This window comes from Genypterus blacodes, unplaced genomic scaffold (genome assembly GCF_046128005.1).
Source record: "Genypterus blacodes isolate CSIRO-AG114 ecotype Tasmania unplaced genomic scaffold, CSIRO-AGI_Gbla_v1 ptg000044l_1, whole genome shotgun sequence".
Lineage (NCBI taxonomy): Eukaryota > Metazoa > Chordata > Actinopteri > Ophidiiformes > Ophidiidae > Genypterus > Genypterus blacodes.
In genome coordinates this window covers 6,780,806-6,803,033 of record NW_027466857.1, presented here as the reverse complement: position 1 = coordinate 6,803,033, position 22,228 = coordinate 6,780,806, and the positions used below count along the sequence as shown (strand labels likewise).

Here is a 22,228-nt window from a genome sequence, read left to right as displayed (position 1 = left end):
CAGTTGCTCTTACAGGGGGGCATGACGAGTCCTGTGAACTTACGTCATCAAAGTGTTAGTGTCAGAGGAAATAGCACCTCTATAACCAGAGCCGTACTGACCCTACACAATAAATGTTTTGTGGCATTTCAACAGGAAACCGCACGTGCGGAAAATTAAAGCTAGGCTCATAGGGCAAGGAAGCACAGTCTCAATGGAGTTGAGATAAACTGAAATTCTCCGTCCTCAGCGGACGAGTGACTATAGGTTCTCTTAGAGAGTCACATTCAGTAGCAGAAGTTTTGGATGCCTTGAAGACCAACTTTTCATACATTCATTCTTCCCTGCCTTTCCTTTATTAACAAATTGCTATGGTGTCTTGTTTTCACGTCGTTGTGGTAATGATACCATGATGGTGCTGACTGCACAAGTTTGTCACTTGGCGCTCCTGCATCGTTTGCCCACCAGCCACCACTATTGCCAGCCTGGAGACCTGTCAAATGGGCTTTCTGGATGCGCATGCTATTTATTCAACAGCACGAATTATGCTGCAATGATGTCAACACTTTGTACAAATTGTTTTAAGTTCATCTGTCTATTTCAGCTCTCTGGTTTGTCTGCCACCTTGTATTCAGCGGGCAGCACTGAAGTCTGTCTGAGGGAGGCTTAAATAGACTACTGCCTGATGGCTTAATCAGCTGCAGCTGTGGCAATAAGTCACAGCTGCATCCAGTTGTCATCAAGACCATGCGCTACACTTTCTACTATCCAAACAAACACCCCAAATGCTACAAACTGTTTAGTTGTTGGTCATTTCTTGGTCAAATAGTTTCAGAAAAAAGGCTAAAAGTAAATATTAATATAGTTATTTGATTTTCAAAGCTTTTCATGGGACATCATTTCACCATTCTGCTTACGACAACACACACGGCACACGCGCACACACAGAGACAGATGGAGATACACAAACGTTGAAAAATTAAGTAAAGAGCCTTTATCATAAAATTTAATTAAAATTATGTCATTGGCACAGAAAAGTATTTTTTATTTTTAGATTGTTGACGCAGTACACTCAGTATTTATAGATCAACATTTTATGGTTATAAATTCATATAAACCAAATGCATGGGAAGCTAAACTCCATCCAGACTCTGGCCCTGAGCAAAGATAGGAACACTAGAGCTGCTCTCTTTTTCCCTTCCAGTTGGTTTTTACTGCTGATGTAAATGGATAGTATTGCCTCTCCTACGATATCAGTTAATGGGCTGCCATTTCTTTGCATTGCAGCTGCTGTAAAATGTTCCCCAAATAAAAAACACATTCTCACATTTGTAGGTTTCCTTAAACCCCTGAAATAAAGCCTTCAACAAATCAAAGTTTCCAGTTTCTTTCGCTCAGTGGAAAATGGTATCTACTCTCTCACAGAATGGACACTGGTTAGAGCCAGTACTGTTGATTACAGATATAAAAGCATTATCAGTTATAGCTCCATTGAAAAAGTTCGACTTTAAATCTCCTGATCTCTTCATCAGTGGTAGTTTATACAGAAGCCTCCATGTTGGTGGAGCCTCAGTGTAGGTCAGTCCTAGTTTTTTACTCCACACTTTGCCAGCTTTTCTACTTAACTTGGCCCTGTTTAACACTCTCACACAACTCCTGTATACTACCTTTCCATTCACTGGGTACAAGTCTAAAGTTACTTTTTGTACATCCACCAATAGTCCAGAACAGGAACCTGTGCCAGTTTCCACTCCCCACTTGATGTAGTATCTTTGGCCTTCTTCCTTCTAAATTATGTTAATTATCTGTATATCATCCTAATGACATGGGATCTTATGGCCTTACTACAACTTGCACTATTATATTTTGTTTTACATACAATATATATTTTATTTACAGATATAATAGAATATATGAATAAAAATATATGTGTATTTACACGTAAGGACAGATCTATGTTGTCTCATTAGATCCTCTAATGTCTTGATGATTTTCACCTGGGTCTCGAAATAGGTCTTTCTCCACAGTGTGTCTTTGAGACCCAGTTGAAGGCCGGAACATTGGTTAATGAATCACTGTGAGGATTTTATTTTTTACTTTATATTTTTTCATGTTACCAACATCTCACTAGAACTCTTTTTTCTTCTTGCCTCTGTATGACACCTGACTTAACAGCCACCTCCACTTGGACAGGTGATAGCAGAAGCTGTCTCAGTCCTTCCCAGTTCTTCCTAACTCGGATATCCGAGCCTAAGGTTAGACTTGGCTCATGTGGAGCACTTCTGAAACCAGGAGTGTTTCCCTCCCTACATCGCTTTGATTTGGCATCAGTGAACACCACAAAGTGAAATTCCAACCGACAGTTGCTGTACTGTGTATGCTATGAAAGAAAGTATGCTTACCTGATGCGTCTTCAGAAGAGAAATTGTGACGTGGTTGTACGCCTCCATCAGAAAGTGTCTTCTGTCTATTTCAAGACGTCGACCTTGATGCTCACTCCAAGTGAATCTGCAAAACCATTCTGCACACAAATCCAACCAAGAGCCTGGTGTAAACACAATTGCTTGAAAAAAGCAAACTACATGTCTGAATACAGCCTAAATAAACCCCCAGCATGTTTAGCCCATTATCTTGTCACTGTAAATCACCTGTTCTAGTACCTGGTACCAATCAACTCACTGCAATGCCTCACTTCATCATCTCCATCAGGTCATTGCAGGCCATGCACATGTGCACACCACTGGAAGATGTGAAGAACGTTCCTGATATTAACCTGGGCCGTGGAGACAGATGGCGTTTTACAGCATAACCAGCAGGGGGCAGCATCCATCATTGCTCCACTGTAGGTCCTAGTCCTTCAACAGCAGGGCTGTGTCGACACTTGGCCTGCCTCTAAAACGCTGCACTGCATGGAAGCAGGTAAGATATCTACTTTGTTTTCCTTCTGGTGTGTTGCTGGTATAAACAAAGAATTTTCTCTTGTCAATTTTAATTCCTTTATTTGTGTTAGAGAATGTGTATGTTTAGCATCTGAATGCATGTGATCTGATCAAATAAAGTATCTTATCTTATCTTATCTTATCTAATCATATCTTATTAAGGTGTTTGGATATTGTTGCTTTTTTTGACTACGTGGCTTTCAAAAATGTTCATGATTTAAATTGATGTACTCATAAATGGAGTAAGTTCATTAATGGTATAAAAAACATATATCAATAGAATAAAAGGTGAAATATTCAGTGTGATGATATCTTAGCATCCCTGTGAATTTTGAGTTCACTGTGAGTGGATGAACTGTATGATCTACATGGTGTGATATATAGTTTGGTGTGCATTGGATGAAATGTGTTTGAGTTTGCTGCCCATAGGATTTGCCTGTCCAAACCATAACCCCACGAACCGCTCGCCAACCTGATACCATACACGCTACTTGCCAAGACAGTTGAGCTTTTCGATCCTGAAGGTGAAGTAGTTGGATGTGGTGGTCCTGGGTCTGCGGTTGTGAGGCCTGTTGGATGAACTTCCTTAATCTCTGAAACAATGCCTGAGGCATCTAATGGTGGTGGTGAAGTAAACAGCTGTTAATGGCAACAGCTCTACGGGACATACCTGCAGTCTGCATTACAATTGCATAATCTCTTAACTCTAGAGGCACAAAGAAATGCCACAGGAGATGGATTATCTTGAGAAAGAAAAAAAGACAGATGGAACAAATCTTTGAGGTATTATTTGTTGTAGGGTTCCTTTTATGATTCGTCATAAAGACCACAAGATAACTTGTTTTCTTTTCAAATGGTGGTAATGTCCTCCTTTCTCCCCCTCTTTGTGTATAAAAGTAAGACAAAAAATACATACATGTACTACACACACTTTGTGAGACCATAGTCTGACAGTTACACATATACTATCTTTGTGTCAAGTGGAACCTCATTAAGTAGAATCCTGCCTTTGCATTTTCTTATTAAAAAAAATGTTCTCCTACTTATTATTTATGACCAAATGCACTGTCAAGAACATCCTCAACACATCCCACTATTGACATTATGAAGTGGAGAATAAAATTACTGGACTCCATGTAAAAAGACCTTGACCCATTATAAAAGCCCTTTGTATTATGTCTTAATAATTTGCAACACCAATGTGAGTTGAAAAGGTATTTAATAATTGTTAAGCATTTGTTTAATAGAGTACATATCAATATTTTACGTTGACAGGGCTATTATACAGAGGCATGAGTAGAATATAAAGGTTATTATATGTACAAAATACTGCATTGTGCAAAATCGTCTGTTCATTAGGATTACAGCAGTGGTTCAACAGTCGGTACTGGAGTGAACTGTCTCTCCAAGCAGTTAGGAATGAACTGTGCTGTATCAAAGTTGACTTATTTGTGATTAAATTACAAAAAACAGCAGAATGTATGTGCTTTAATCATTTCACATTATTAGGGTTAAAGAAAGAAGTTTTAAAGGTAATATATATCTACAGTACAGTCTCCATGTCATTCCAGAGACTCATCTGACAAGCACAATATAGCCACTCAGTGGTTTCACATATCCTCATTCCATTATTTTAAAATCCGTCATCAGCTTTTGCAGTCATTATAGAGTCATGTTATATTAGCACTGAAACCAGTAGTTAGTACAGAGTTTCTCAACCTTGGAGCTCGACACCATGTGGGGTCACTGAATGTGCAAACAGGGTTCAAGGACATTTACTTACTACATTAAGGTTGAGAAATCCTGATTATTGCTTGATAAATGTTTACTCCACTACAATTGAGCAAATGTTCCCTATGATGCCGACAGGAGGAACCCTTGAGTCTCCCTGACAGACATATACAGCGTCCTATCCATCTTTTCTCATCTTCCTCACCACAACATCCATCATAAGCCCTTGTTGTAGGTCACCACCTTGCAATCTGTTGCCATGGCAATCTCTGGCTCAAGACGAGACACCTCAAGCTGTAACAAAATCAGCCAAGAACGAAGATACCATTGTAAATCAGAATCACCCAAACCTCATTTCTAAAGCCTTGAAAATCAGGAAGTAAATAATATAATTCACATAATCATTGACTGTATCTGCGAATACAATCCGAGATGGGAAGTAAACATGAGCGGGCCGGCAGGGACTGTGTGTGTGTGTCGAGTGGTGTATGTGTAATGTGACTTCCAACCCAGCTGTTCTCTAAGCCATCTGGCCTAGATTGAGCAACAGAAGCGGTTAGAGCGGCGTACCTGAGACATCTGGGGGAACAAACTGATGGCCAGAGGCAGCGAAAGGCCAAACGTAACCAGGCACACAAAGCTGTGGATGGGCAGCATCAGTCGGCGATTGCTCTGCAGGAATCTGAGTCTGCAGAAGACAATGATAAATGACTACATGAGCCTCACGTGTGGATGAATCCCAGATGTCTCTAGCAGTTATTCTTAGCTGTATAGAACACAACATTGGTAGCAGCATTTAAAGATTTAAGGCGTGTATGAAATAATTGACATGATATTGAAGAATTGATGGACTATTCATTTGCAATATCAACCCCATTAGTTTGACCGTGTCTGAATGTGATCCATGGAGAAACCCCTGAACCTGCACACCAGGCAGAAAAAAATGTGTGGTGTGTATTCAACAATCATTTAAAAATGCATATTAACCTCTCTAGGTAGGACATGATGATGGGAGGCAGGACAAAGATCGGCATCGGGAGGATCACACGTGTGAAGGCGGTCTCCATGATTGCCTGGGGAGAAAAGATGAGGACATTGTGCACACGCATCATTTGAAATGTGGCAATGAGTTGGATTTAATTTCCCCCGACATCAGATGGGTAAATGAGTGACAGGTGCAGAAGAGGAAACGCTCCAGTCCCGTTTTTCTTTATCGGCCACTATCATGTATGTAACGCACTGTGAGAAGAGCAAAAAGAAGCAAATGTGTTTACACCCACTCACATGTCTTGCAGCAATTCTGGAGGATCCCACAACATTCCCGTTGTTATCCAGCACATCGATACCTTCAGACAGCTCGTTGTGCCTCATCAGGCCCACATTGCAGATGTTCGCACTGGCTGAGGAGGAGATGGGGGGGGGGGGTGGGGGGGAGACAGCCTTTAAAATCATTTAATACTTGTCAAATAAGCCTGTGTAGTGTAGGAATATGCAACGACAGACACAAGACGTGAAACACATAATGAAATAGGGGATTCCTCCAAAAATCCCTTGATTCTGAACAACCCCCTTTTCACAATTAAGGGAAATAAAAATGGAGGATGAAATACAATACATGTGCATTGTTGTGATTCCAATCACCAAAGGGTGACGTATTGATCACCACACACACGCCAACCCCACTGCAATGACATACCAACAGCAGGGAAAGGCACAAATCTCTGTATTATCATCCGAGTGGCAGGACTCAGCTTGTTGGCCTTCTGAATCAGCACGCTCAGTCCCACCTATAATGCAAAAATAAAGATGCAAAACAGCTTCTGAGGGTGAAGGATACAGGTTTGAATCATGTGCAGATAAACAAAAGCACTGATTGAATCCCATCCTGAGGGAGCAGCGGTGTCGCTGACGGACTGAACTCACTGCTATGGAGACGGCGCTGGTCACAGCTCCCACATAACCCTGAAAAAACTTGGATGTTGGCGTAGGCTGGGGAGAGATTAAATAAATTCTGTTTTGAAGATATGTCTCTGCAGAAAGTGCAGTGTTTGTATTGGGATTTCATGTATTCAAGCTGCAGCTAGACAAAAAAAAAATCTGAAATGAATCATTTGAACCTTGGTGGCATTGCGGTTGGCATAGTTCACACAGGCATTGTGACTCTGGTTCAACCACTGTAGGTAGGAAGGAAGGAAGAAAGGGAGGGGATAGTGGGTGAGAGGGAAGAAAAGGGAGGGAGGAAGATATATTAGAAAAGATCCTTCATAATAAACTGTACAGCAGCAAATGTATCTGAAATATGCAGATATGTAAACTGTAGTTTATCCAATTTACATATTGTTTTGTCAGCCATTTTAAGGCAAACAGAAGGAAGCACATTACAGTGGCCCTTTCCAGTGAACAATGCAACAACAACAACAACAACAACAACACTGTGTTAGTCCTTACCAGATGCTCATGAATGGATAATGCAATGGTTTTAGATTCTGTTTGGCATTTACAGTACCTGCCATATAATGGTAGACACCACAGTCTGATTTGGGAGAAGAAGGCCAATGACCTAGATGAAACCAGGGAATAAGAGCTTATTTTGGGGCAAAATAAGTCCAAAGTCACATTTCATCTCTCCCCAAATATGACAATGTAAATGGGTGTCTGCATAACCATATTAGTAGCATGGATAGTTGAACAATGTGTGAAACAAATATATGAAATTCTGATTTTCATATGGAACTTACAATTGGTGTTCCGAAAGGTACATAACCTGTGCAGCCGCAAAAACAACATTTACTGTCAAAAAAATGATAACAAAATAGTGCAAACGTGAGCAAAGATCTTCATCGGGGGTCGTACCTGACATTCGTAATGGCATGAAGATCTTCTCTCCCGTGTCAGGATGAATGATGGCCTGCGTGCGGAGAGCCTGACATCATTCTCATGCTGCCATGAGCACGGCGGCTTCGGTGTATGGAAGTGCATTTAACCTTTGGGTGATGTGTGACTGCTGAATCACTTACCTGCTTGATCTTCTGGGCTTCCCACAGCTGTACAGGGAAACAAAAGAGGACCAACAATCAATCATTACCTTCTTACTTTTCATTTTGACATTTAGTAGCTGCCACTTGGTTTACAGTGTAACTTGAGAGGAGACATTTTATGAGATGTCACGTCTTTTTGATGGTTCAATGCTTACTAATGAAAGGCTCCAGTACACGTCATATGAAACAGAGATGTTGAACGTTCGACATGTTTTCGCCCTGAAACGCTCTGTTCTGTGTGCAGGGCTCCCTCGCCAACTTTGTCTTTGGATCCCTTCCCAGACTGTAACTGGTCCAAATATCACAAGGCTGATGATCAGGCAGAGCTCGACTTTGGTGTCTTAAACTCAAACCTGGCTTCGATTGGGGAGAAGAACTCCAGGATGTGTTCAGTCGTCTGTTTTGTCCTGTTTATATGTTTTCAAGTATACTAGGGCCTTTAGATTACTTTGCATTGATGATTCCTGGTAGGATTTGATCATAATTGTATTACATCATGCTCCATATCAATGACTCACCTGATGATCCGACACTCCAGGTGGGATAACGCCGTGTTTATAATCATCGAGCAGTTTAATGGACTCTGTCAGTTGTTTCTATGTGAAGAAAAACATCCACTGTGTCAATAAATGATCATAAAATCCAGACAGAACTGTATTGAAGAAAATAAAGTTCACCTCAGACACAAACAGGGTGCTGGGGTCAATGATGTCCACGAAGTGTCTCAGGCGACCGAGGAAAGAACCCTGAGAGGAAGTGATAAAGTTAATTCTTAATGAGGGGAGACATAAAAACAAAGCATCCTCTCCAATGAACCTGACAATACTTGTTTTCATTGTTTTAGTGTCGCTATTCTTGCTAGTTAATAAGTAGACTCTAGTAGACACTAGTAGACTAGTGTGGAGTTCTGCGCAAGCAACTTGTAATTAAGCTGCAGCCGAGCTATACTCTAAAAGCAGTTGGATTCTTTTTCCTAGTACTAGCTACTTGTAGCTTTTTGTCAAGCTACACAGCTACTTGTAAAGGGAAAAATTTTGAAATAGTTTTGAAAATAACTGCACTGCTATCAAGCCACTGAAAAAAGTAATGACTTCACTACTTGTAGCTCACACTTCTGGTGTGTTGCTGGTATAAACAATAGCACTATACACTAAGCGGAAGTCACTCACACACAGAGATGATTACCTTTGGAAACCTTTTAAGATGAACTTTTGAGAAAATGAATAACACCAAGACTACAATTAACAAACAAACTCTGCTAAGTGATGCCAGTTTTCACCACTGAGGTTTAGAATTGTTGGTCTAGCGTCCAGTTTTCTGTTCCCTCCGCTGTCTAGTTCGGCGTGCCAAGCTAGCTGTGCCAACCGTCTGAAAAGGCCCAAAGGCAGCGCATGCCAAGAGACTTTTTGGCAAACCAGCTGGGCGAAAACATGGCAACTTCATTCAGATTCCCTCCAAGCCATTAATCACATATGAAGGTCAGGCAGCAGGAAGACAGTGGAATCCACCTTCTCAATGCTAATGATGATTTCAGCATCAGGACATCATTGCAACGAGCAGGAAACACACAGCTCAGCCTGGAGCGAAGGCTGGAGGGATGAACCACCTTTGTGTGCTACAGTACATCACTGTTTGCTGCCATTGCCTTGTCTCCTTCTCTGACAGGCCATATGTGCTGCAGTGCTGCTTATAGGCGCGGGGCACAGAGGGGATCCATGTGAGAGGACGGCTTTAATTATGCATGAGCCTGAGCTCCCCGGAGAGAACACAACCAGGCTAGCAGAGACGGAGCGCAGCAGACAAACTGCCAATGATTTATGCTGATTCAAGGACTCTCCTGATTTTAATTGCTTTGATACAAGAAACCAAAGGTATTACATCACCTTTTATCAATTCTAACGTGAACTATGACTTGAGGACGGAGCAATAAAGGAATTATTTTACATAAATAAGAAAGCAAGGATCTTTTAATGGTATATCTGTTGTGCCATGTTGAGGAGACATTATGAAGAGGGATCTTGGCTTCAGAATCACTAGAAAATCATAGGAGGCAGCGGGTGAACTAAGCTGTAATTAGGCTTCTGTGCACCATGTGATATCCTGTGTTTCAGGTTTTCAATTATGTTTGAGGACAGAGATTTCCAACAAAATCAAGATGACAACGTTTTCTTTTGTTCTCATTCTCCATTTTAATAGGAAAACAGCAGTGAAGACGCACATACTGTATGTACACTAAAAGTTTAACGACTTATTTACACAGCCTGACTATGAACTTTGCTCCGAGCGAAAACACCAGGTAAATAATCTCCTCCAGGCTGCTGTTTGACAAAAAGAAGTGTCAGATATTTAAAAATAACACTAGTATACACTCAGCTTTACACAGTAACGTGAAGGTCATATTATCTTTCAAGGCTGACCATTGATAATTCATTGCTTGGGATGGAAAATTGGGTAATGGGTTTTAGATAAGGACAGACAGCTGATTAGTCCCGATCACAGGTGGAGCAACAGTCAGCTGCAGACATCCAACAGAAACTTAAAGGCTGTTTAAGTGTGTGTTAGGTCTGGATCGGTGTACAGGAAGATAAGTGAACCTGGTTCAGGGCTGCAGCAGGGTTTTGTTTTACTTTTTAATAAAGAGGTCAAAAGACTTCCTTAACATTTTCTACCAATTTGTATTTTTCACATTTCAATTAATTCAATTCACTGATTGTAAGACTTTAAAATAGGTACATCAGCTATTTAATTTAGTCCTTGACCAAAATCCAACAATGTCCAACAATGTGTAGGTATTCAGTATTGTATTTGGTTATCAGTTATCAAAGAAACCTTACAGTAAAAAACAAAGAAAACTATGAAAAATTATCAAAGAGGACAGTAGTAGTAAAGTCACCAACAATTTAATGATTAAATACCAACACAAAAACAGGAGAACGCCGAATAAAACCTTCTACACCCACACATTTCAATCAGTTGAAATATCTACAAAAGATGAGCATAAATAACGCCTTTAATTGTTCTTAGCAACACACATGTCCGCACACGAGTCTGGATGGTGCCCAGAACAGGACGGACGGGTGTGAATGGTCCCTGAGGCTGAAAAACCTCTAGACCAAACCGGTCCCACCACATGCACAACTTCATTTACATTTCAAAGTTGCGTTTGCAAAGCGATTTTGAAGAGTCCGAATAAAGAAAAGCAGCGCGCATCCAAAGCAACTTTAAGCACAAAGTGTGAGCGACGGATAAGGAGAAGCGGAGCCGCAGCAGGGTGGAAGAAGAGGAGGAGGAGGAGGAAGAGGAGGATGGAGCTTTTCACCCCGAAAAAGCTGAAAAACAAACCCACCACCAACGCGTCTTTAACGGGGGACGGGGACCACTTACCTGGTCGTACCGGGGTCTTCCGAGCTGGAAAGCGGGACAAGCTGCAGGTTCCGCCATGACACCCGAGTATTTATATATTAATGAAGTGAATCATGAGCGGATTTTCAAGTGGAGCCAACTACATTCCGTGTTTAACTAGTGAAGCGTCGAGCCGCAAAGCCTGCCGGGAGATGTGGTTTTCTCCCGAGCGCTTACACTGGCTAACTTAAACCACATGACTACACATCCCAATTAATCAATAAGGGGGAAAGCAGTTGCGTAACTGATCGCAGATCGCATTGATCCTGTGAGAGATAATAGTTTATGGGCGTCAGGTTGACCCGCTTATTACTGTGAAGAGTAACGGCCAAAGATTCATGACATGGTGAATGGACTCTGCTGTGCATTTAAAGCTTACCTGTGTTACTTAGAATAAAATAAAATAGACTTTTCTGTGACCAGTTATATTATTTTATTACAAAAGACCCCAAACGCAGCATAATTGTAAAAAGAGGGGTCAGCAGGGTCATGAGTACTAATATATAGGCTCATTATAGCTACGGTGTATAGGCCATATACATATGCACAAAAAGGCCTTTACGTGTAAATAAATGAAGAATAAGCAACCACTGCTGCTTTTGGAGACATATATATGTATACATGTTATAGATATTGGGGTGAAAGTGAACTAGCCCTAGTCAAGTGCAAGAGATAAATAATAGAGCAAAACAAGAGAAAAAGCCGGAGATTCCAAGTTGATATTAATTCCTGATATATTTCCTAGATGTAATGAATATTACAGTTAACTTGCGATCATCAATGTATCTTTACTTATGCTACTAAAAAACAATTTTTGGAAGAACATGCTAAAAAATCCTCAGCAGTTACAGCACTGATACTGATGAAAAAGTGCAGAGCGCCCTCTAGTGGATGGAAACTACTAGATTCTACAGCATACATTTGGAGTGTGTTGGCCACAGAAAGCACAATCTTGGTCATGGTGGATATTTGATTTGTCAGTGATAAAAGCACAGGTCTGACTAATAGCAATATAAAAGCTTAGTTCCATTAAGATGTGTCAATCAAATACACACCTAAATGGAATGCAGCCATTATCAATATTAATGTTTGACAGGAAAAATGCTTTGAGAATGAATTGTACAGAATACAGAAGATACTTTAACTTAATCTTTCAGTGGTTGATGTGCGCTTTATTTGATTTCATTACAGTACTGCGGTCATGTAAAGCTTGCAACTAGCTACAGTAATGAGCAGCAGTTATCCTGACAAAAAGTATTTGATAAAAATAACTTAATACATTTGTTGCATTTCATCAGTAATTTCCTCTTTCAACATTTATTTCAAAGTAAATGTTTCTAGAATGAACAACAGAATAAGAAAATACCATAAAACAACTTTGTTGTTCCAACCTGTAATTAGAAATCATTGAAGTATTAAGCACTGTGTTTTGAAACTGAAAAACAAAATGGAAACAAGAAATGAGATCATCTTTCTCTGACAAATGTGTAACTCTTTTTCTTATCATACTTTATAAGATGCGATATCAATGAAGAAACTAGTATTCCTATTGCAGAGCAGCATGTTATGATGTGTCACTTCAAAAAATAACACTTCTAAAGATCTATTTCCGAATATGTGGTTAGCTCAAGCTAACCTTTGTCCAGCAGGTATTTCACTGGAGATAAACACTGTTTGAAAATGTGTCACAATGTTGGTTTATTTGTCTCAACGGCTATAAACGATTTTATTTTCAAGGTTACTTGAGGCAACGTCATATTTTGCCAGAGCAGCTACTAAAATCTTAGAAGAGCATTTTCATGCACTCCCAAAACAGTGTTTTCTCTTTATATGTGTGTTAACAGGTGAAACTGACAACAGCTGGCTACCATAACCTTCTAGTAAGCATCAGTAAAATAAACCTTTGCCTGTGCTTTGATAGAGGCTTCTCTTATAGCACTTTGTTCAGGATTTGTTCATACCAAATTGGGATATTAAGCATGCATGATGGGTAATATCGTGTCTACATAAACAGGGCAGTATTAGCAGTGAGAAGACCTTTGTGATTGTGAGCTTTTGTTTGATCTCACCTTCAAATTCCAAATCCTAAACCTGTTTTTAACCCTCACACCTTATAAAGAATAGAGGAAAGCGATCATACAGCCGCGCTTAGTACTGTTGTCACTTACGTCTGTTGCGCACTTGGAGCAGTGTAGGTGTCTGCTCCATGATCCGCAACAAAAGGTTATCAATATAGTCCTCGAGATCTCGGGCCTGTAACTTGACCTTTTTCAGCTCGCCTTCACATTTCTCCAGCTGAGCTCCCTGTCGCTCTGAGGCTGCCTGCTGCTTCTGCATGTCCATCTCCTGCTGCAGCAGCAGGGAGATCAGCTCCATGTTGGTCAGGTGCTGGTATTGGGCAGAGGTGTCCACCATCACCTCCTGAGGGAGGGAGGGAGAGGGAGAGGGAGAGAGAGAGAGAGAGAGAGAGAGAGAGAGAGAGAGAGAGAGAGAGAGAGAGAGAGAGAGAGAGAGAGAGAGAGAGAGAGAGAGAGAGAAGACAACAGGACAGTAAAGGTCAAGATGATAGTAAGTGGCTGAGATTTAACAGAACCTGATGTGTGCCGGGGTGTGTAAATGTCACGATACAATAAGGAAAACAATTCCATGTTCCGATTTTGAGATATACAGCTATTAAGTGTGAAAGGAAATCAAAGACAATAATGAGTAACATGGGGATGTTCGTTTTCAGGTTGTGGTGGAAAGTGGAGGAACATGGAAACTGTTATTTGGGACATAAAACTGTGTCACACCCGAAAGGGAATAGTGTGTTCAGCATTTTTCCCAGGTACTGAAAGTGACTCTAGTCTCAAAGGGAGTTGGAAACAATAATACTCAGCCATGGGGTGTCAGAGGTGCAAGCAGACAACTTAATCATAAAGACCTAACCAGGATCTGGCCAGGTTACACTACACTGTACATGTTACCTGGAGAGTTCCTCTCCAGCAACTCAAAACCATTGACACATGATGATATATCAATAATATTCTGGAGTTGTAGTTTTGGTACCTGAGTCTCAGGTTCAGCTGCAGCCTGGTGGGCGCCGCGTCCATGGTGGATGCTTGACTTGAGCTTCTCCAGAACTGAACGACTCTCCTTCTTTTCAAGCTGGCTGGAGGTTAATGGCTTCACTGGATGAGATCTGCAAAACGAACAGGTCAGCACAAGCATTTCCACAAGGGTATATTTACTATAGCTGCAATAACCATCTGATAAGTCTCATTCATAGTTAATTAGTATAGTTATAGTATAGTATGGTTCATTCATTAGGTATAACTGCAGGACAAACACGTTTCCTGACAAAACTCAAAACCACTAAGCAGATTTAAAACAGACCCTTTAGTCAGATGTTGTTTGAGCATGAAAAACAGTCGCCGTATTGGTCACGATGTCAAGATGAGCGTGAGGTTGTCTGTTCAACAACAGCAGTGAGGGAATGTTTGCAAATGGAACCAATTGTAGAATCCTGATCAGAACAGAAAGCTAAGATGGGCCACTAGAAGGTTTGGCTCCCTTTGCAACAGAGTAACAACAGTTCTAATACAACCCCCCCCCCGTCGTCGTCGTCGTCGTCCAGCTGTGGGACCTGTCAATCATTCAAGCATCTCCAATTCCACCACAGGTTGAGAGGCCTGAGTGATCTTGTGTACATCTATTCCCTTTGTCAGCCTTATTCTTGGTAAGTCGTGTCCAAAGTCACAAACGCAGAATGTAGCGTAAGAACAAAATCGCACCATACAAGCCAAAGAGGAACTGAGACATGAGATGAGTAACAGAAAAGTGGAGAAAAATGCACAGCAGGTATCATCCAATTGTTTTGGATGAGCAGGGGGGCAAATTATACAGCCATAAATGCATTCCACATCTAGACGACAGGCCAAGAAGAAACAAAGCCACCATAAGCAAACAAAACCAAAAATGTCAGCAAGATTCATTTCAGGTTTTTGTAGTGTATGTTCAACTCTTTCTTTTTTTTTTTTATTCTCACCTGCTCTCCTGATGGGGCAGGTTGTTAGCTGGCTGTGTCTCCTCAGGCAAAAGTAAGGGCCGTGCATCGACCGGGGGCTGTGCGGTGGCGGAGGAGGTGGAGCAGGAGGTGCAGGAGGCTACAGCCAGAGTAGCTTTGGCTCCGGCACTGTGCCCCGTGCTCGAGGGAGGTATGGAGGAGCAAAGTGCGGGGGTGGGGTGGAGCTCAGCCTGTGCGCCAGGGAGTGCAGAGGGGATGGGAGAAGGCTCGGACCCTTGCAAAGATTGCCCAATCTTTGAGTTTGGGGCGAGTTTTGCGTGGAAGTCTTCAAAACTGACCTTTTCTGCGACGTAACTTTCTATGAGAGCCGACAGCTCAATATTTGCGCCGTCTTCCGAAGGTATTAGTGATGTGCGATTGAAGTCATTGTCGAGTGTGTGTTCTTGCTCTGTGCTCTCTGCCGGAGGGGCTGTTTGTTTATCTGCTGCCAGTGAGGAATGAAGAGACAATTTAGCAGGTTGATACGAGAACGGTCCTTCACTGACCTCTGAAATGTTTTGCACAAGGGAAAGCTGTTCAAATTCTCCTTCACGTCTGACTTGACTGGTTGGACTGTCGCTGTTATGGTTTCTGTTCCATCCTTTTGGTCTAACGCGAGCGCTACGCACCCTTGAAAATGGCTCCTTTGGGTTAGATGAGGCCAGTTTTGCACGAGGGTTGGCGTTATCATCAAAGGTTTCTTGTGTCTGTTTGATGTCATGGCCGTCTCCCGTTTCATTTTCTGTACACTCGGTCTGTAGGTCAGGGTGATTGGATGTTTCGGTGTGTGGTGACAAAGCAGCAATCTCCCTGTTTAATGTGGAGTCACCACGCAGCGCAACATGACTCAGTTCACTTTGACAATCCTGGCAATTGTCTTGGCAAACTGGGGAGACTTTGCACAGTTTATTCGGCGATGCAGGTGTTTCAAAGGAAGAGTTCATCTCAGGTACGCATGGATCCTGCAAACTCAATGTGTCTTCCGAATGTTGCACTGAATTATCACCTGAATCACCAGGAACTTTGAGGGTATTAATCGTTTCCGATTGAGGGGACCCATCGGAATCGATAAAACTAAAATCTGAATCATTCATATTCAAGTCTCCTAATATTAGTGGGTTAGAAACATTATTGTTTACGTTTGTCAGTTGGGCTGAATGATTAGGGGAAGTCTCTACCTTTGACTCTACTGCAGTGGGAGTAATGTCAAGTGTCATGTCTGACTTTCGGAGAGTTGTAGTGACAAGTTCTGCAGCTGAAATCTCACTATCCAGACGGACTTCAGGTGCTAAATCAGCTTGTTGTGTGAACTTATTGCCGGCACTTTCCTCGTTATGCACTGATATCACTTTACTGTTTACTTTGGGCTGTCCGTAGTTTCCGCTGCCTATACGTCCATATAAGTCTTGCTCGAACAACATCCCTCCCCAGCAGTCACTTTCATATTCCAAAGGTTCGTATTTGAACTTTTTGAGCTTTTCCTCTGGCGTGACCGCCGGTGACGTCATGGTTGCGTACGGTTGAGAGTGAGCGCTGAGGGAGTCGGAGGTCTCACTGCTCGTGTGGCAGTCTGGCGATATGCTAGGTGTGTTTCGTTTGCTCTCTCCTTCTCGTCCGTGTTGTCGGGAGGCCGCGCCGGTCTGTGAGAGAAGGTAAGCCTCTTTGTGGACGGCTAGCTCCTGACCTCTATGCAGCCAGCCGTCGGAGTAGATCTCATTCACTGGAGTCCTTATGGGTCTCCTCGGAGGCAAAGGAGGAGGCTCCTGTTCATATATCTGAAACTCAAGTATAGGATTATTGATATCAACTAGAAGGCTACTATGTCTCTGAGGTGACTTGGGGTTTGATCTCAGCTGTTTCTGAGGACGAGACCCTTTAGGTAAATTGAACCTGCTTGTGGCGAACGCATCAAAGGAGTCGTCCCATTCTCCTGCACTCTCTGACATGGAGCGAGGCGCACAGTGGCTTGGGGAGTCGACCGTGGCCGATCTGGGCAATATCGCTGGGAGAGATACCTGTCTAGCTACGGACCTGGGGCGATCTCGCTTTATGGAAGACGTCCTATATCCCTTAACCTCAGGGGCGGCGATGGGTATGCACGGCTGGGAGGGCAGAGCGGTGTGGTGAAGGTAGGACGAGCCGAAAGGAGGGGACTTCCCCAACTCCTCGGCAATGAGCTCCTCAAAAAAGGGGTTGCGCTGCATACGTAGTAGGAATGGGTTGGAAGGGGAGATGGGGGTGGAGGCGGGAGAGGAGGAGGGGGGAGTGGAGGGATTAGCATGATTTCCGTTATCGGTCGAGGCATGACAGGTGGGGGAGGAGGCGGAGGGAGAGGAGTGCTGAGGGGGCAAAGAGGAGCGAGGAGGGAGGGGAGGGGGTTCATCTGAGCTGCTTTCTACCTTAGGAGAAACTTCCAGCCTGTGGAGGAAATAGGGCACAAGTAGTCCTCGTGGTTAATGATGTGCCAGGTTACCAAACGGCGAACATCTTTCTTACACAAACAGAGAGAAATGAATATTCCATTGCAAGGTAGGACGTGTAAAGAATATTGAAAATCTGAAATGCTCAACTAAGTTCAATCACCAACTATCTGAAGTAATAACATTGGCCAAATGAGAGAATTATGGAAACGGTAACATAAAAATCAAAAAGCAAAGCACACATGCAAAATGATCAAGTAAAAGCAGCAAATAAACAATGCACTTTTGCCATTCAGGACCATCAACACTTCTGTTGGATGAGCTTATTTCATCACTTCCTCTTATGTTTTTCCACACACTAGAGTGCTGCTCCATGTCTCACAGAGAAAGACAGTCACACACATGTGACAGAAATGGAAATGCCTAGGTGTTATGGGGAGTATGCTGTGAAGAAGAAGAAGAAGATGATAATCATGATGATGGTCACGATGATGCATGGTGGTAAGATGGAGAAAAGAACGACCTAAATCAATTCCACTTCAAATGAGCAGGGGGGAGGAAATAAGCCTGAGCACAGAGGACACCCAACTGAAATCAGGCCTCCCAGGTGTCTGTTACTGTTGCCTGCATAGAAGGTACATGGATCAAACACTGTGGGGCCTGGAGGCTGAAGTCTGTGAAGTCCCATTACTCACCTTGGCTTGTTCTGGGGGTCATTGGAGCCAAACCAGCCCCTGAGCTTCCCTTCAGATGTGGCCCCAACCTGGCTCAGCTCTGACTTACTGGGGAGGGAGTCGCTCCTCCCTCCAGAGAATAAAGTCTTTCTTAGCTTCCTCCCTATGTCCGGTGACTCTGGGGCCGAGGCGAGCACCGGAGCAGCTGCCTGAGCTCTTTGGTTCGGCGGCGATGACAGATGAGGGTCCTTCTCCTCCTCCTTTTCTTCTTTCTTAAACTTGTCAAAGGACCAGCGTCGGCCCTCGGGCAGAGCAAACTTGTCCTCACTTCGCTTGGTGAGGTTCTGCAGGGATCGAGACAGCGGGGAGCATTTCTCTAGCAGGACCAACTTAGACTGGAGGGCTCCCGAGCTCCTCGGAGTCGAGGGCTCTGAGTCGTAGACATGGCTTCCGTTTATGCACAAGGACGATTTGGACTGAGTCATGGTCTGACCCTTAAGAGACTCCACTGCCAGGTTTGCTCGAGGAACCGTTGTCGTGATCTTACTGGCTTCGTCGCTGAAGGCTCGCTTGTGGGTCAGAACCTTTGTGGTGTGCTGGCTGGTGAGCACTGTTGAAGAGAAGACAAAATCAGGATCAAATGGAAAAGAAATCGCAATATTTATATCCATCCATGTCCTGCACATAAATAATCTAAAACGCACCTTTTTTAGCCAAATCTGCCTCTCCATAGTGGCTGTCCAGTCTCACTTTGCTTGTGTAGATGGGGGAGGTCGGAGGGTCTGCCAGCAGATCAAGACTGGGTGGAGGGTTATCACTGGCCATTGAAGACACACTACTCTCTGAAGCCAGTGAAGAGCACGACTTGGTGTCAGACGACTTGCGTAGCCTTCCTTTGAAGAAATCTTTCATCTTACTCCTCTTCTCCTCCGTTATCTCCACATCTCGAGGTTCCACCGTGCCCCCTCCGCCCCCCTCCTCTCCAAAAGGCTGCCCCAGGGAGCCTGACAGGGCTGCGTAGCGCCCAGGAACAATGGCTGAGGAAGACTCCACGTCTCCTCTCTTCCTCCCCGTGACGCGATCCTTGAGCTTGCCAAAGGCGGAGCGAGGCTTATCCTTGATGGTGAGGTCGAACATACTCGCCGTCATGTTGTTGCGGGTGAACTGAACTGTCACCTGCAGCTGCCCACGTTCCTTTTCCTTTCTTCCAGTCTTGGAGTTCAGCTTGACCCACCTGCATCCACAAAAGAAAGTAAGAGCCAATAAGAGCTTTTAAATACAATCACTGGTTGAAGATGGAACTGAGAAAGTCTTTTGGTGAATGTTTGCGCCTCCCAGACATCTTACTTCCTAGATGTCTTAGGTCTTAGTAACCAACTGCATACTTACAGATTCAATAGACACAGAGCAACATAAGCAACACCCTGGTTGGATGGAAAAGGGTTTCATGATATGCCTTAATTAAATGCGTTACCATAAAACCAAAACCACGATTTTAAACCATGGTTCAACACCAAATTCATCACAGAAATTACATCTTACAAGTAACCAGACTAGTCACAGACACAAAACAGGCAACAAAAAAAAGGTTTCCTCTTGGCAGAGCTACTGTGCATTGCATAACTTCTAATACTGCTGTAGGTGTTGTTCAAAATGTGACCACTGGGCTTGACAACAAACCTCAGAGAAGGAAATCACAAACCCAAACTCCTGGAGGTCCACCAACATCTGGTGTGTATGTCCTGTATGTTACAAGAGTGATCTTAGGAGCTGAATAAGGAATTCCTCCCACTGCTCCTCCTGCTAAGCACTCAATGCTGCAGAGCCAAAACTAACAGCAGAGATCCAACCAGGGTTTCACTGTCGAGTGCAGAGGAGAAAGGGTGGAGAACCCACAATTGAAGCCAGATGTGTTTTATTGTTTTACTCTATTCTGCTATCCAGTGATGGTGGTGGAAATGCTTCACATATTACTAGTAACTCCTGCTTCACCACCTGTGACATAACAGGGCCGAACATGCCATCAATAACCTTTATTGAGCTAAACAAGACACAGGATAAGTAATGATTCCTGAGAGTTTATATGGTTTTGTGTCTTCTGTCTAAATGAGTAATGCACAATGATAACTAAGTCAGTTATTCTGGAAACTAGGGGAAATTCTGAAGATCTGTTTTTGTAATATTATCACAACAGAAAAAACAACTAACGAGTGGACAAAGTTATTAATCTAGAATGATAGATTATTACATCATCAATCATTAGTAGTTGATTTGCTATGCATCGCTGCCCACATGACATGTCACCATATGGTTTGCAATACAAAAAAGACATGTTATGCACCCAAGCCAACAGTTTCTTGTTTTGCTGCCAGAGAAGCTCAAACCTCTGAGATGATTTATGTCCAGGAACCGAAACTCAAATCAGGTGCTGAGTGAAAATGTCAAACTCAGTGCCGGACTCCAATAATAACTATAAAATGATGTTACTTCTACCAAACTGCATAAAGAACATATCATGTAAGCTTTATCATGTGTGCAGCACAGATGAATGAATGGATTCATACATTTGCTACAGTAAAAGTGTCGGACATGCCACTGAAGGAAAATAACTCATTGATGTCATACCAGGAAACTTTGAATACATACTTTAGTTGCTTTGTATGTATATAGTCATGTGTTTGATGAAGCATTCAGCCCTGTATGAAGAAACTGCGTAAAATGTCAAGTTTATGTATGGAAGATATGCAATAATATTTAGGCTATGCAGCATTTGGTTTTGATTGGCAGTGTATTGTGGGTTGAGCTGGGAGCTATAAAGGATGTCAGGACACAGGAGCAGGTTTCTATGAACTCATGCTTTTAAGAGCTCAGGTGGCATTGCCAGCATTTCTCAACCAGTGAACAAACACCACCACAGCAGATGACATTAGAAAGGACTTACACACCTGTTTGGATGCTAGGCTGATTCAGTCGATGGAGCTACGCAGTCAAATCGAGTCTGAGATCACCAAAACTCCATCTACTTCATCACACAGCCGTGAATTGTCCAAACAGATGAGTTCTATGTGGATATGTGATGTTGACAAAGCAGTTTATACCGACCTGCACAGTCCTGAGAAGAAGCCGAATCAGCCAAAATATGACAGCACCTGCTTAGGTATAATGTTTATGCAGGTTCTTTACACTGATTAGTAATCAGGGGAATCAGCGGCTGCAGTCTTGTCAGATATGGATCCACGGGGTTTGACAGAAGATTGAGGAAGAAGAATAAAGTGATCAATGACATAATCTAATGTGAATTTAGTGAGAAAGTTGTCCCTCATGCTCTCTTCCATGTGCGCAGCTGTACTAAAATGATCTGTCATGCCGGTCTACATTGAAAGCCAAACAGAACCTACTCATCTCTGGGGCACATCGCATCCTGAAACATCTTATCGAGTGGAATGACGGCTTGACCGAGGAACACGTCAAGTCCAATGAGCACCCGGTGCATGACCGTGAGGACCAGGTCCCCGCTGCCCGGCGGGTACGCGCCACGGCCGCCCTCCTCCAAGATGCAGGGCAGCAGCTCGAAGCAGCACTCCTCGTTCCACTCCGGCACCTCCGCTTTCTCCACCAAGCCCGTGGTGTACTTCTCCTTCCCCACCTGGATGATGGTGTAAAGGTAGCGGCTGCCATGCTTGCCCTTGGTTCGCAGTCCCCTTGCGCGGAGGACGGTGACATTCACATGGGTTGGCAACCATCGTTGATCATCGTCCAGATCTATGAGTGACATCATCCTGCACCGCTTGGCAGGGGCGCCGTGACTGCGTATATGTCCCGAAATAATCCGATTTAAACAGATGAAAACAATATAAAGTTAATTTTTTTAGGGGGGTGCGTTGTCGCCCCCCTCGTCTAGCGCCACACTTCCCCTGCTGCGTTTGCAGAAACACGCACACACAAAAAAACAACCAAACCTCTGCAGAGTCTCCAAATTCCGCCGAGCCTCGGTGGGTTT

The 22,228-nt window shown here is 43.1% G+C and overlaps 2 protein-coding genes across 2 annotated transcripts; both read right to left on the bottom strand.

Moving 5' to 3' along the window:
- Positions 1 to 4,132: 4,132 nt before the first annotated feature.
- On the bottom strand, positions 4,133 to 11,214 carry sfxn5b (sideroflexin 5b). The gene is made up of 14 exons (XM_076149248.1): positions 11,072 to 11,214; positions 8,365 to 8,433; positions 8,206 to 8,283; positions 7,667 to 7,693; positions 7,503 to 7,557; positions 7,388 to 7,413; positions 7,156 to 7,209; positions 6,767 to 6,823; positions 6,573 to 6,638; positions 6,346 to 6,436; positions 5,934 to 6,049; positions 5,637 to 5,722; positions 5,220 to 5,337; positions 4,133 to 4,943 (listed from the first exon to the last, which is right to left on the bottom strand). Exons 1-14 carry the CDS (start codon positions 11,126 to 11,128, stop codon positions 4,866 to 4,868), a joined length of 978 nt encoding a protein of 325 aa, XP_076005363.1. The 5' UTR covers positions 11,129 to 11,214; the 3' UTR covers positions 4,133 to 4,865.
- A 1,200-nt stretch (positions 11,215 to 12,414) lies between these two features.
- rab11fip5b (RAB11 family interacting protein 5b (class I)) lies at positions 12,415 to 22,006 on the bottom strand. Its single transcript, XM_076149246.1, has 6 exons — positions 21,627 to 22,006; positions 18,933 to 19,462; positions 18,250 to 18,838; positions 15,117 to 17,552; positions 14,138 to 14,270; positions 12,415 to 13,510 (listed from the first exon to the last, which is right to left on the bottom strand). The coding sequence occupies exons 1-6, from the start codon at positions 22,004 to 22,006 to the stop codon at positions 13,250 to 13,252; spliced, it is 4,329 nt and encodes a 1,442-aa protein (XP_076005361.1). The 3' UTR covers positions 12,415 to 13,249.
- Between the last annotated feature and the right edge of the window lie 222 nt (positions 22,007 to 22,228).

What these genes read in the sequence shown, in the direction of transcription:
- sfxn5b (XM_076149248.1), bottom strand. Translation starts at nt 11,128, where the DNA reads ATGGCGGAACCTGCAGCTTGTCCCGCTTTCCAGCTCGGAAGACCCCGG. An exon ending in GAAGACCCCGGTACGACCAG is followed by an intron (nt 8,434 to 11,071) that starts GTAAGTGGTCCC and finishes ACTTCCTCTCAG; the next exon opens with GGTTCTTTCCTCGGTCGCCT. An exon ending in TGTTCCCCCAGATGTCTCAG is followed by an intron (nt 4,944 to 5,219) that starts GTACGCCGCTCT and finishes ATTTTGTTACAG; the next exon opens with CTTGAGGTGTCTCGTCTTGA.
- rab11fip5b (XM_076149246.1), bottom strand. Translation starts at nt 22,006, where the DNA reads ATGATGTCACTCATAGATCTGGACGATGATCAACGATGGTTGCCAACC. An exon ending in CTGCCCCATCAGGAGAGCAG is followed by an intron (nt 14,271 to 15,116) that starts GTGAGAATAAAA and finishes TTCGTTTTGCAG; the next exon opens with ATCTCATCCAGTGAAGCCAT. An exon ending in CAGCTGAACCTGAGACTCAG is followed by an intron (nt 13,511 to 14,137) that starts GTACCAAAACTA and finishes TCCCTCCCTCAG; the next exon opens with GAGGTGATGGTGGACACCTC.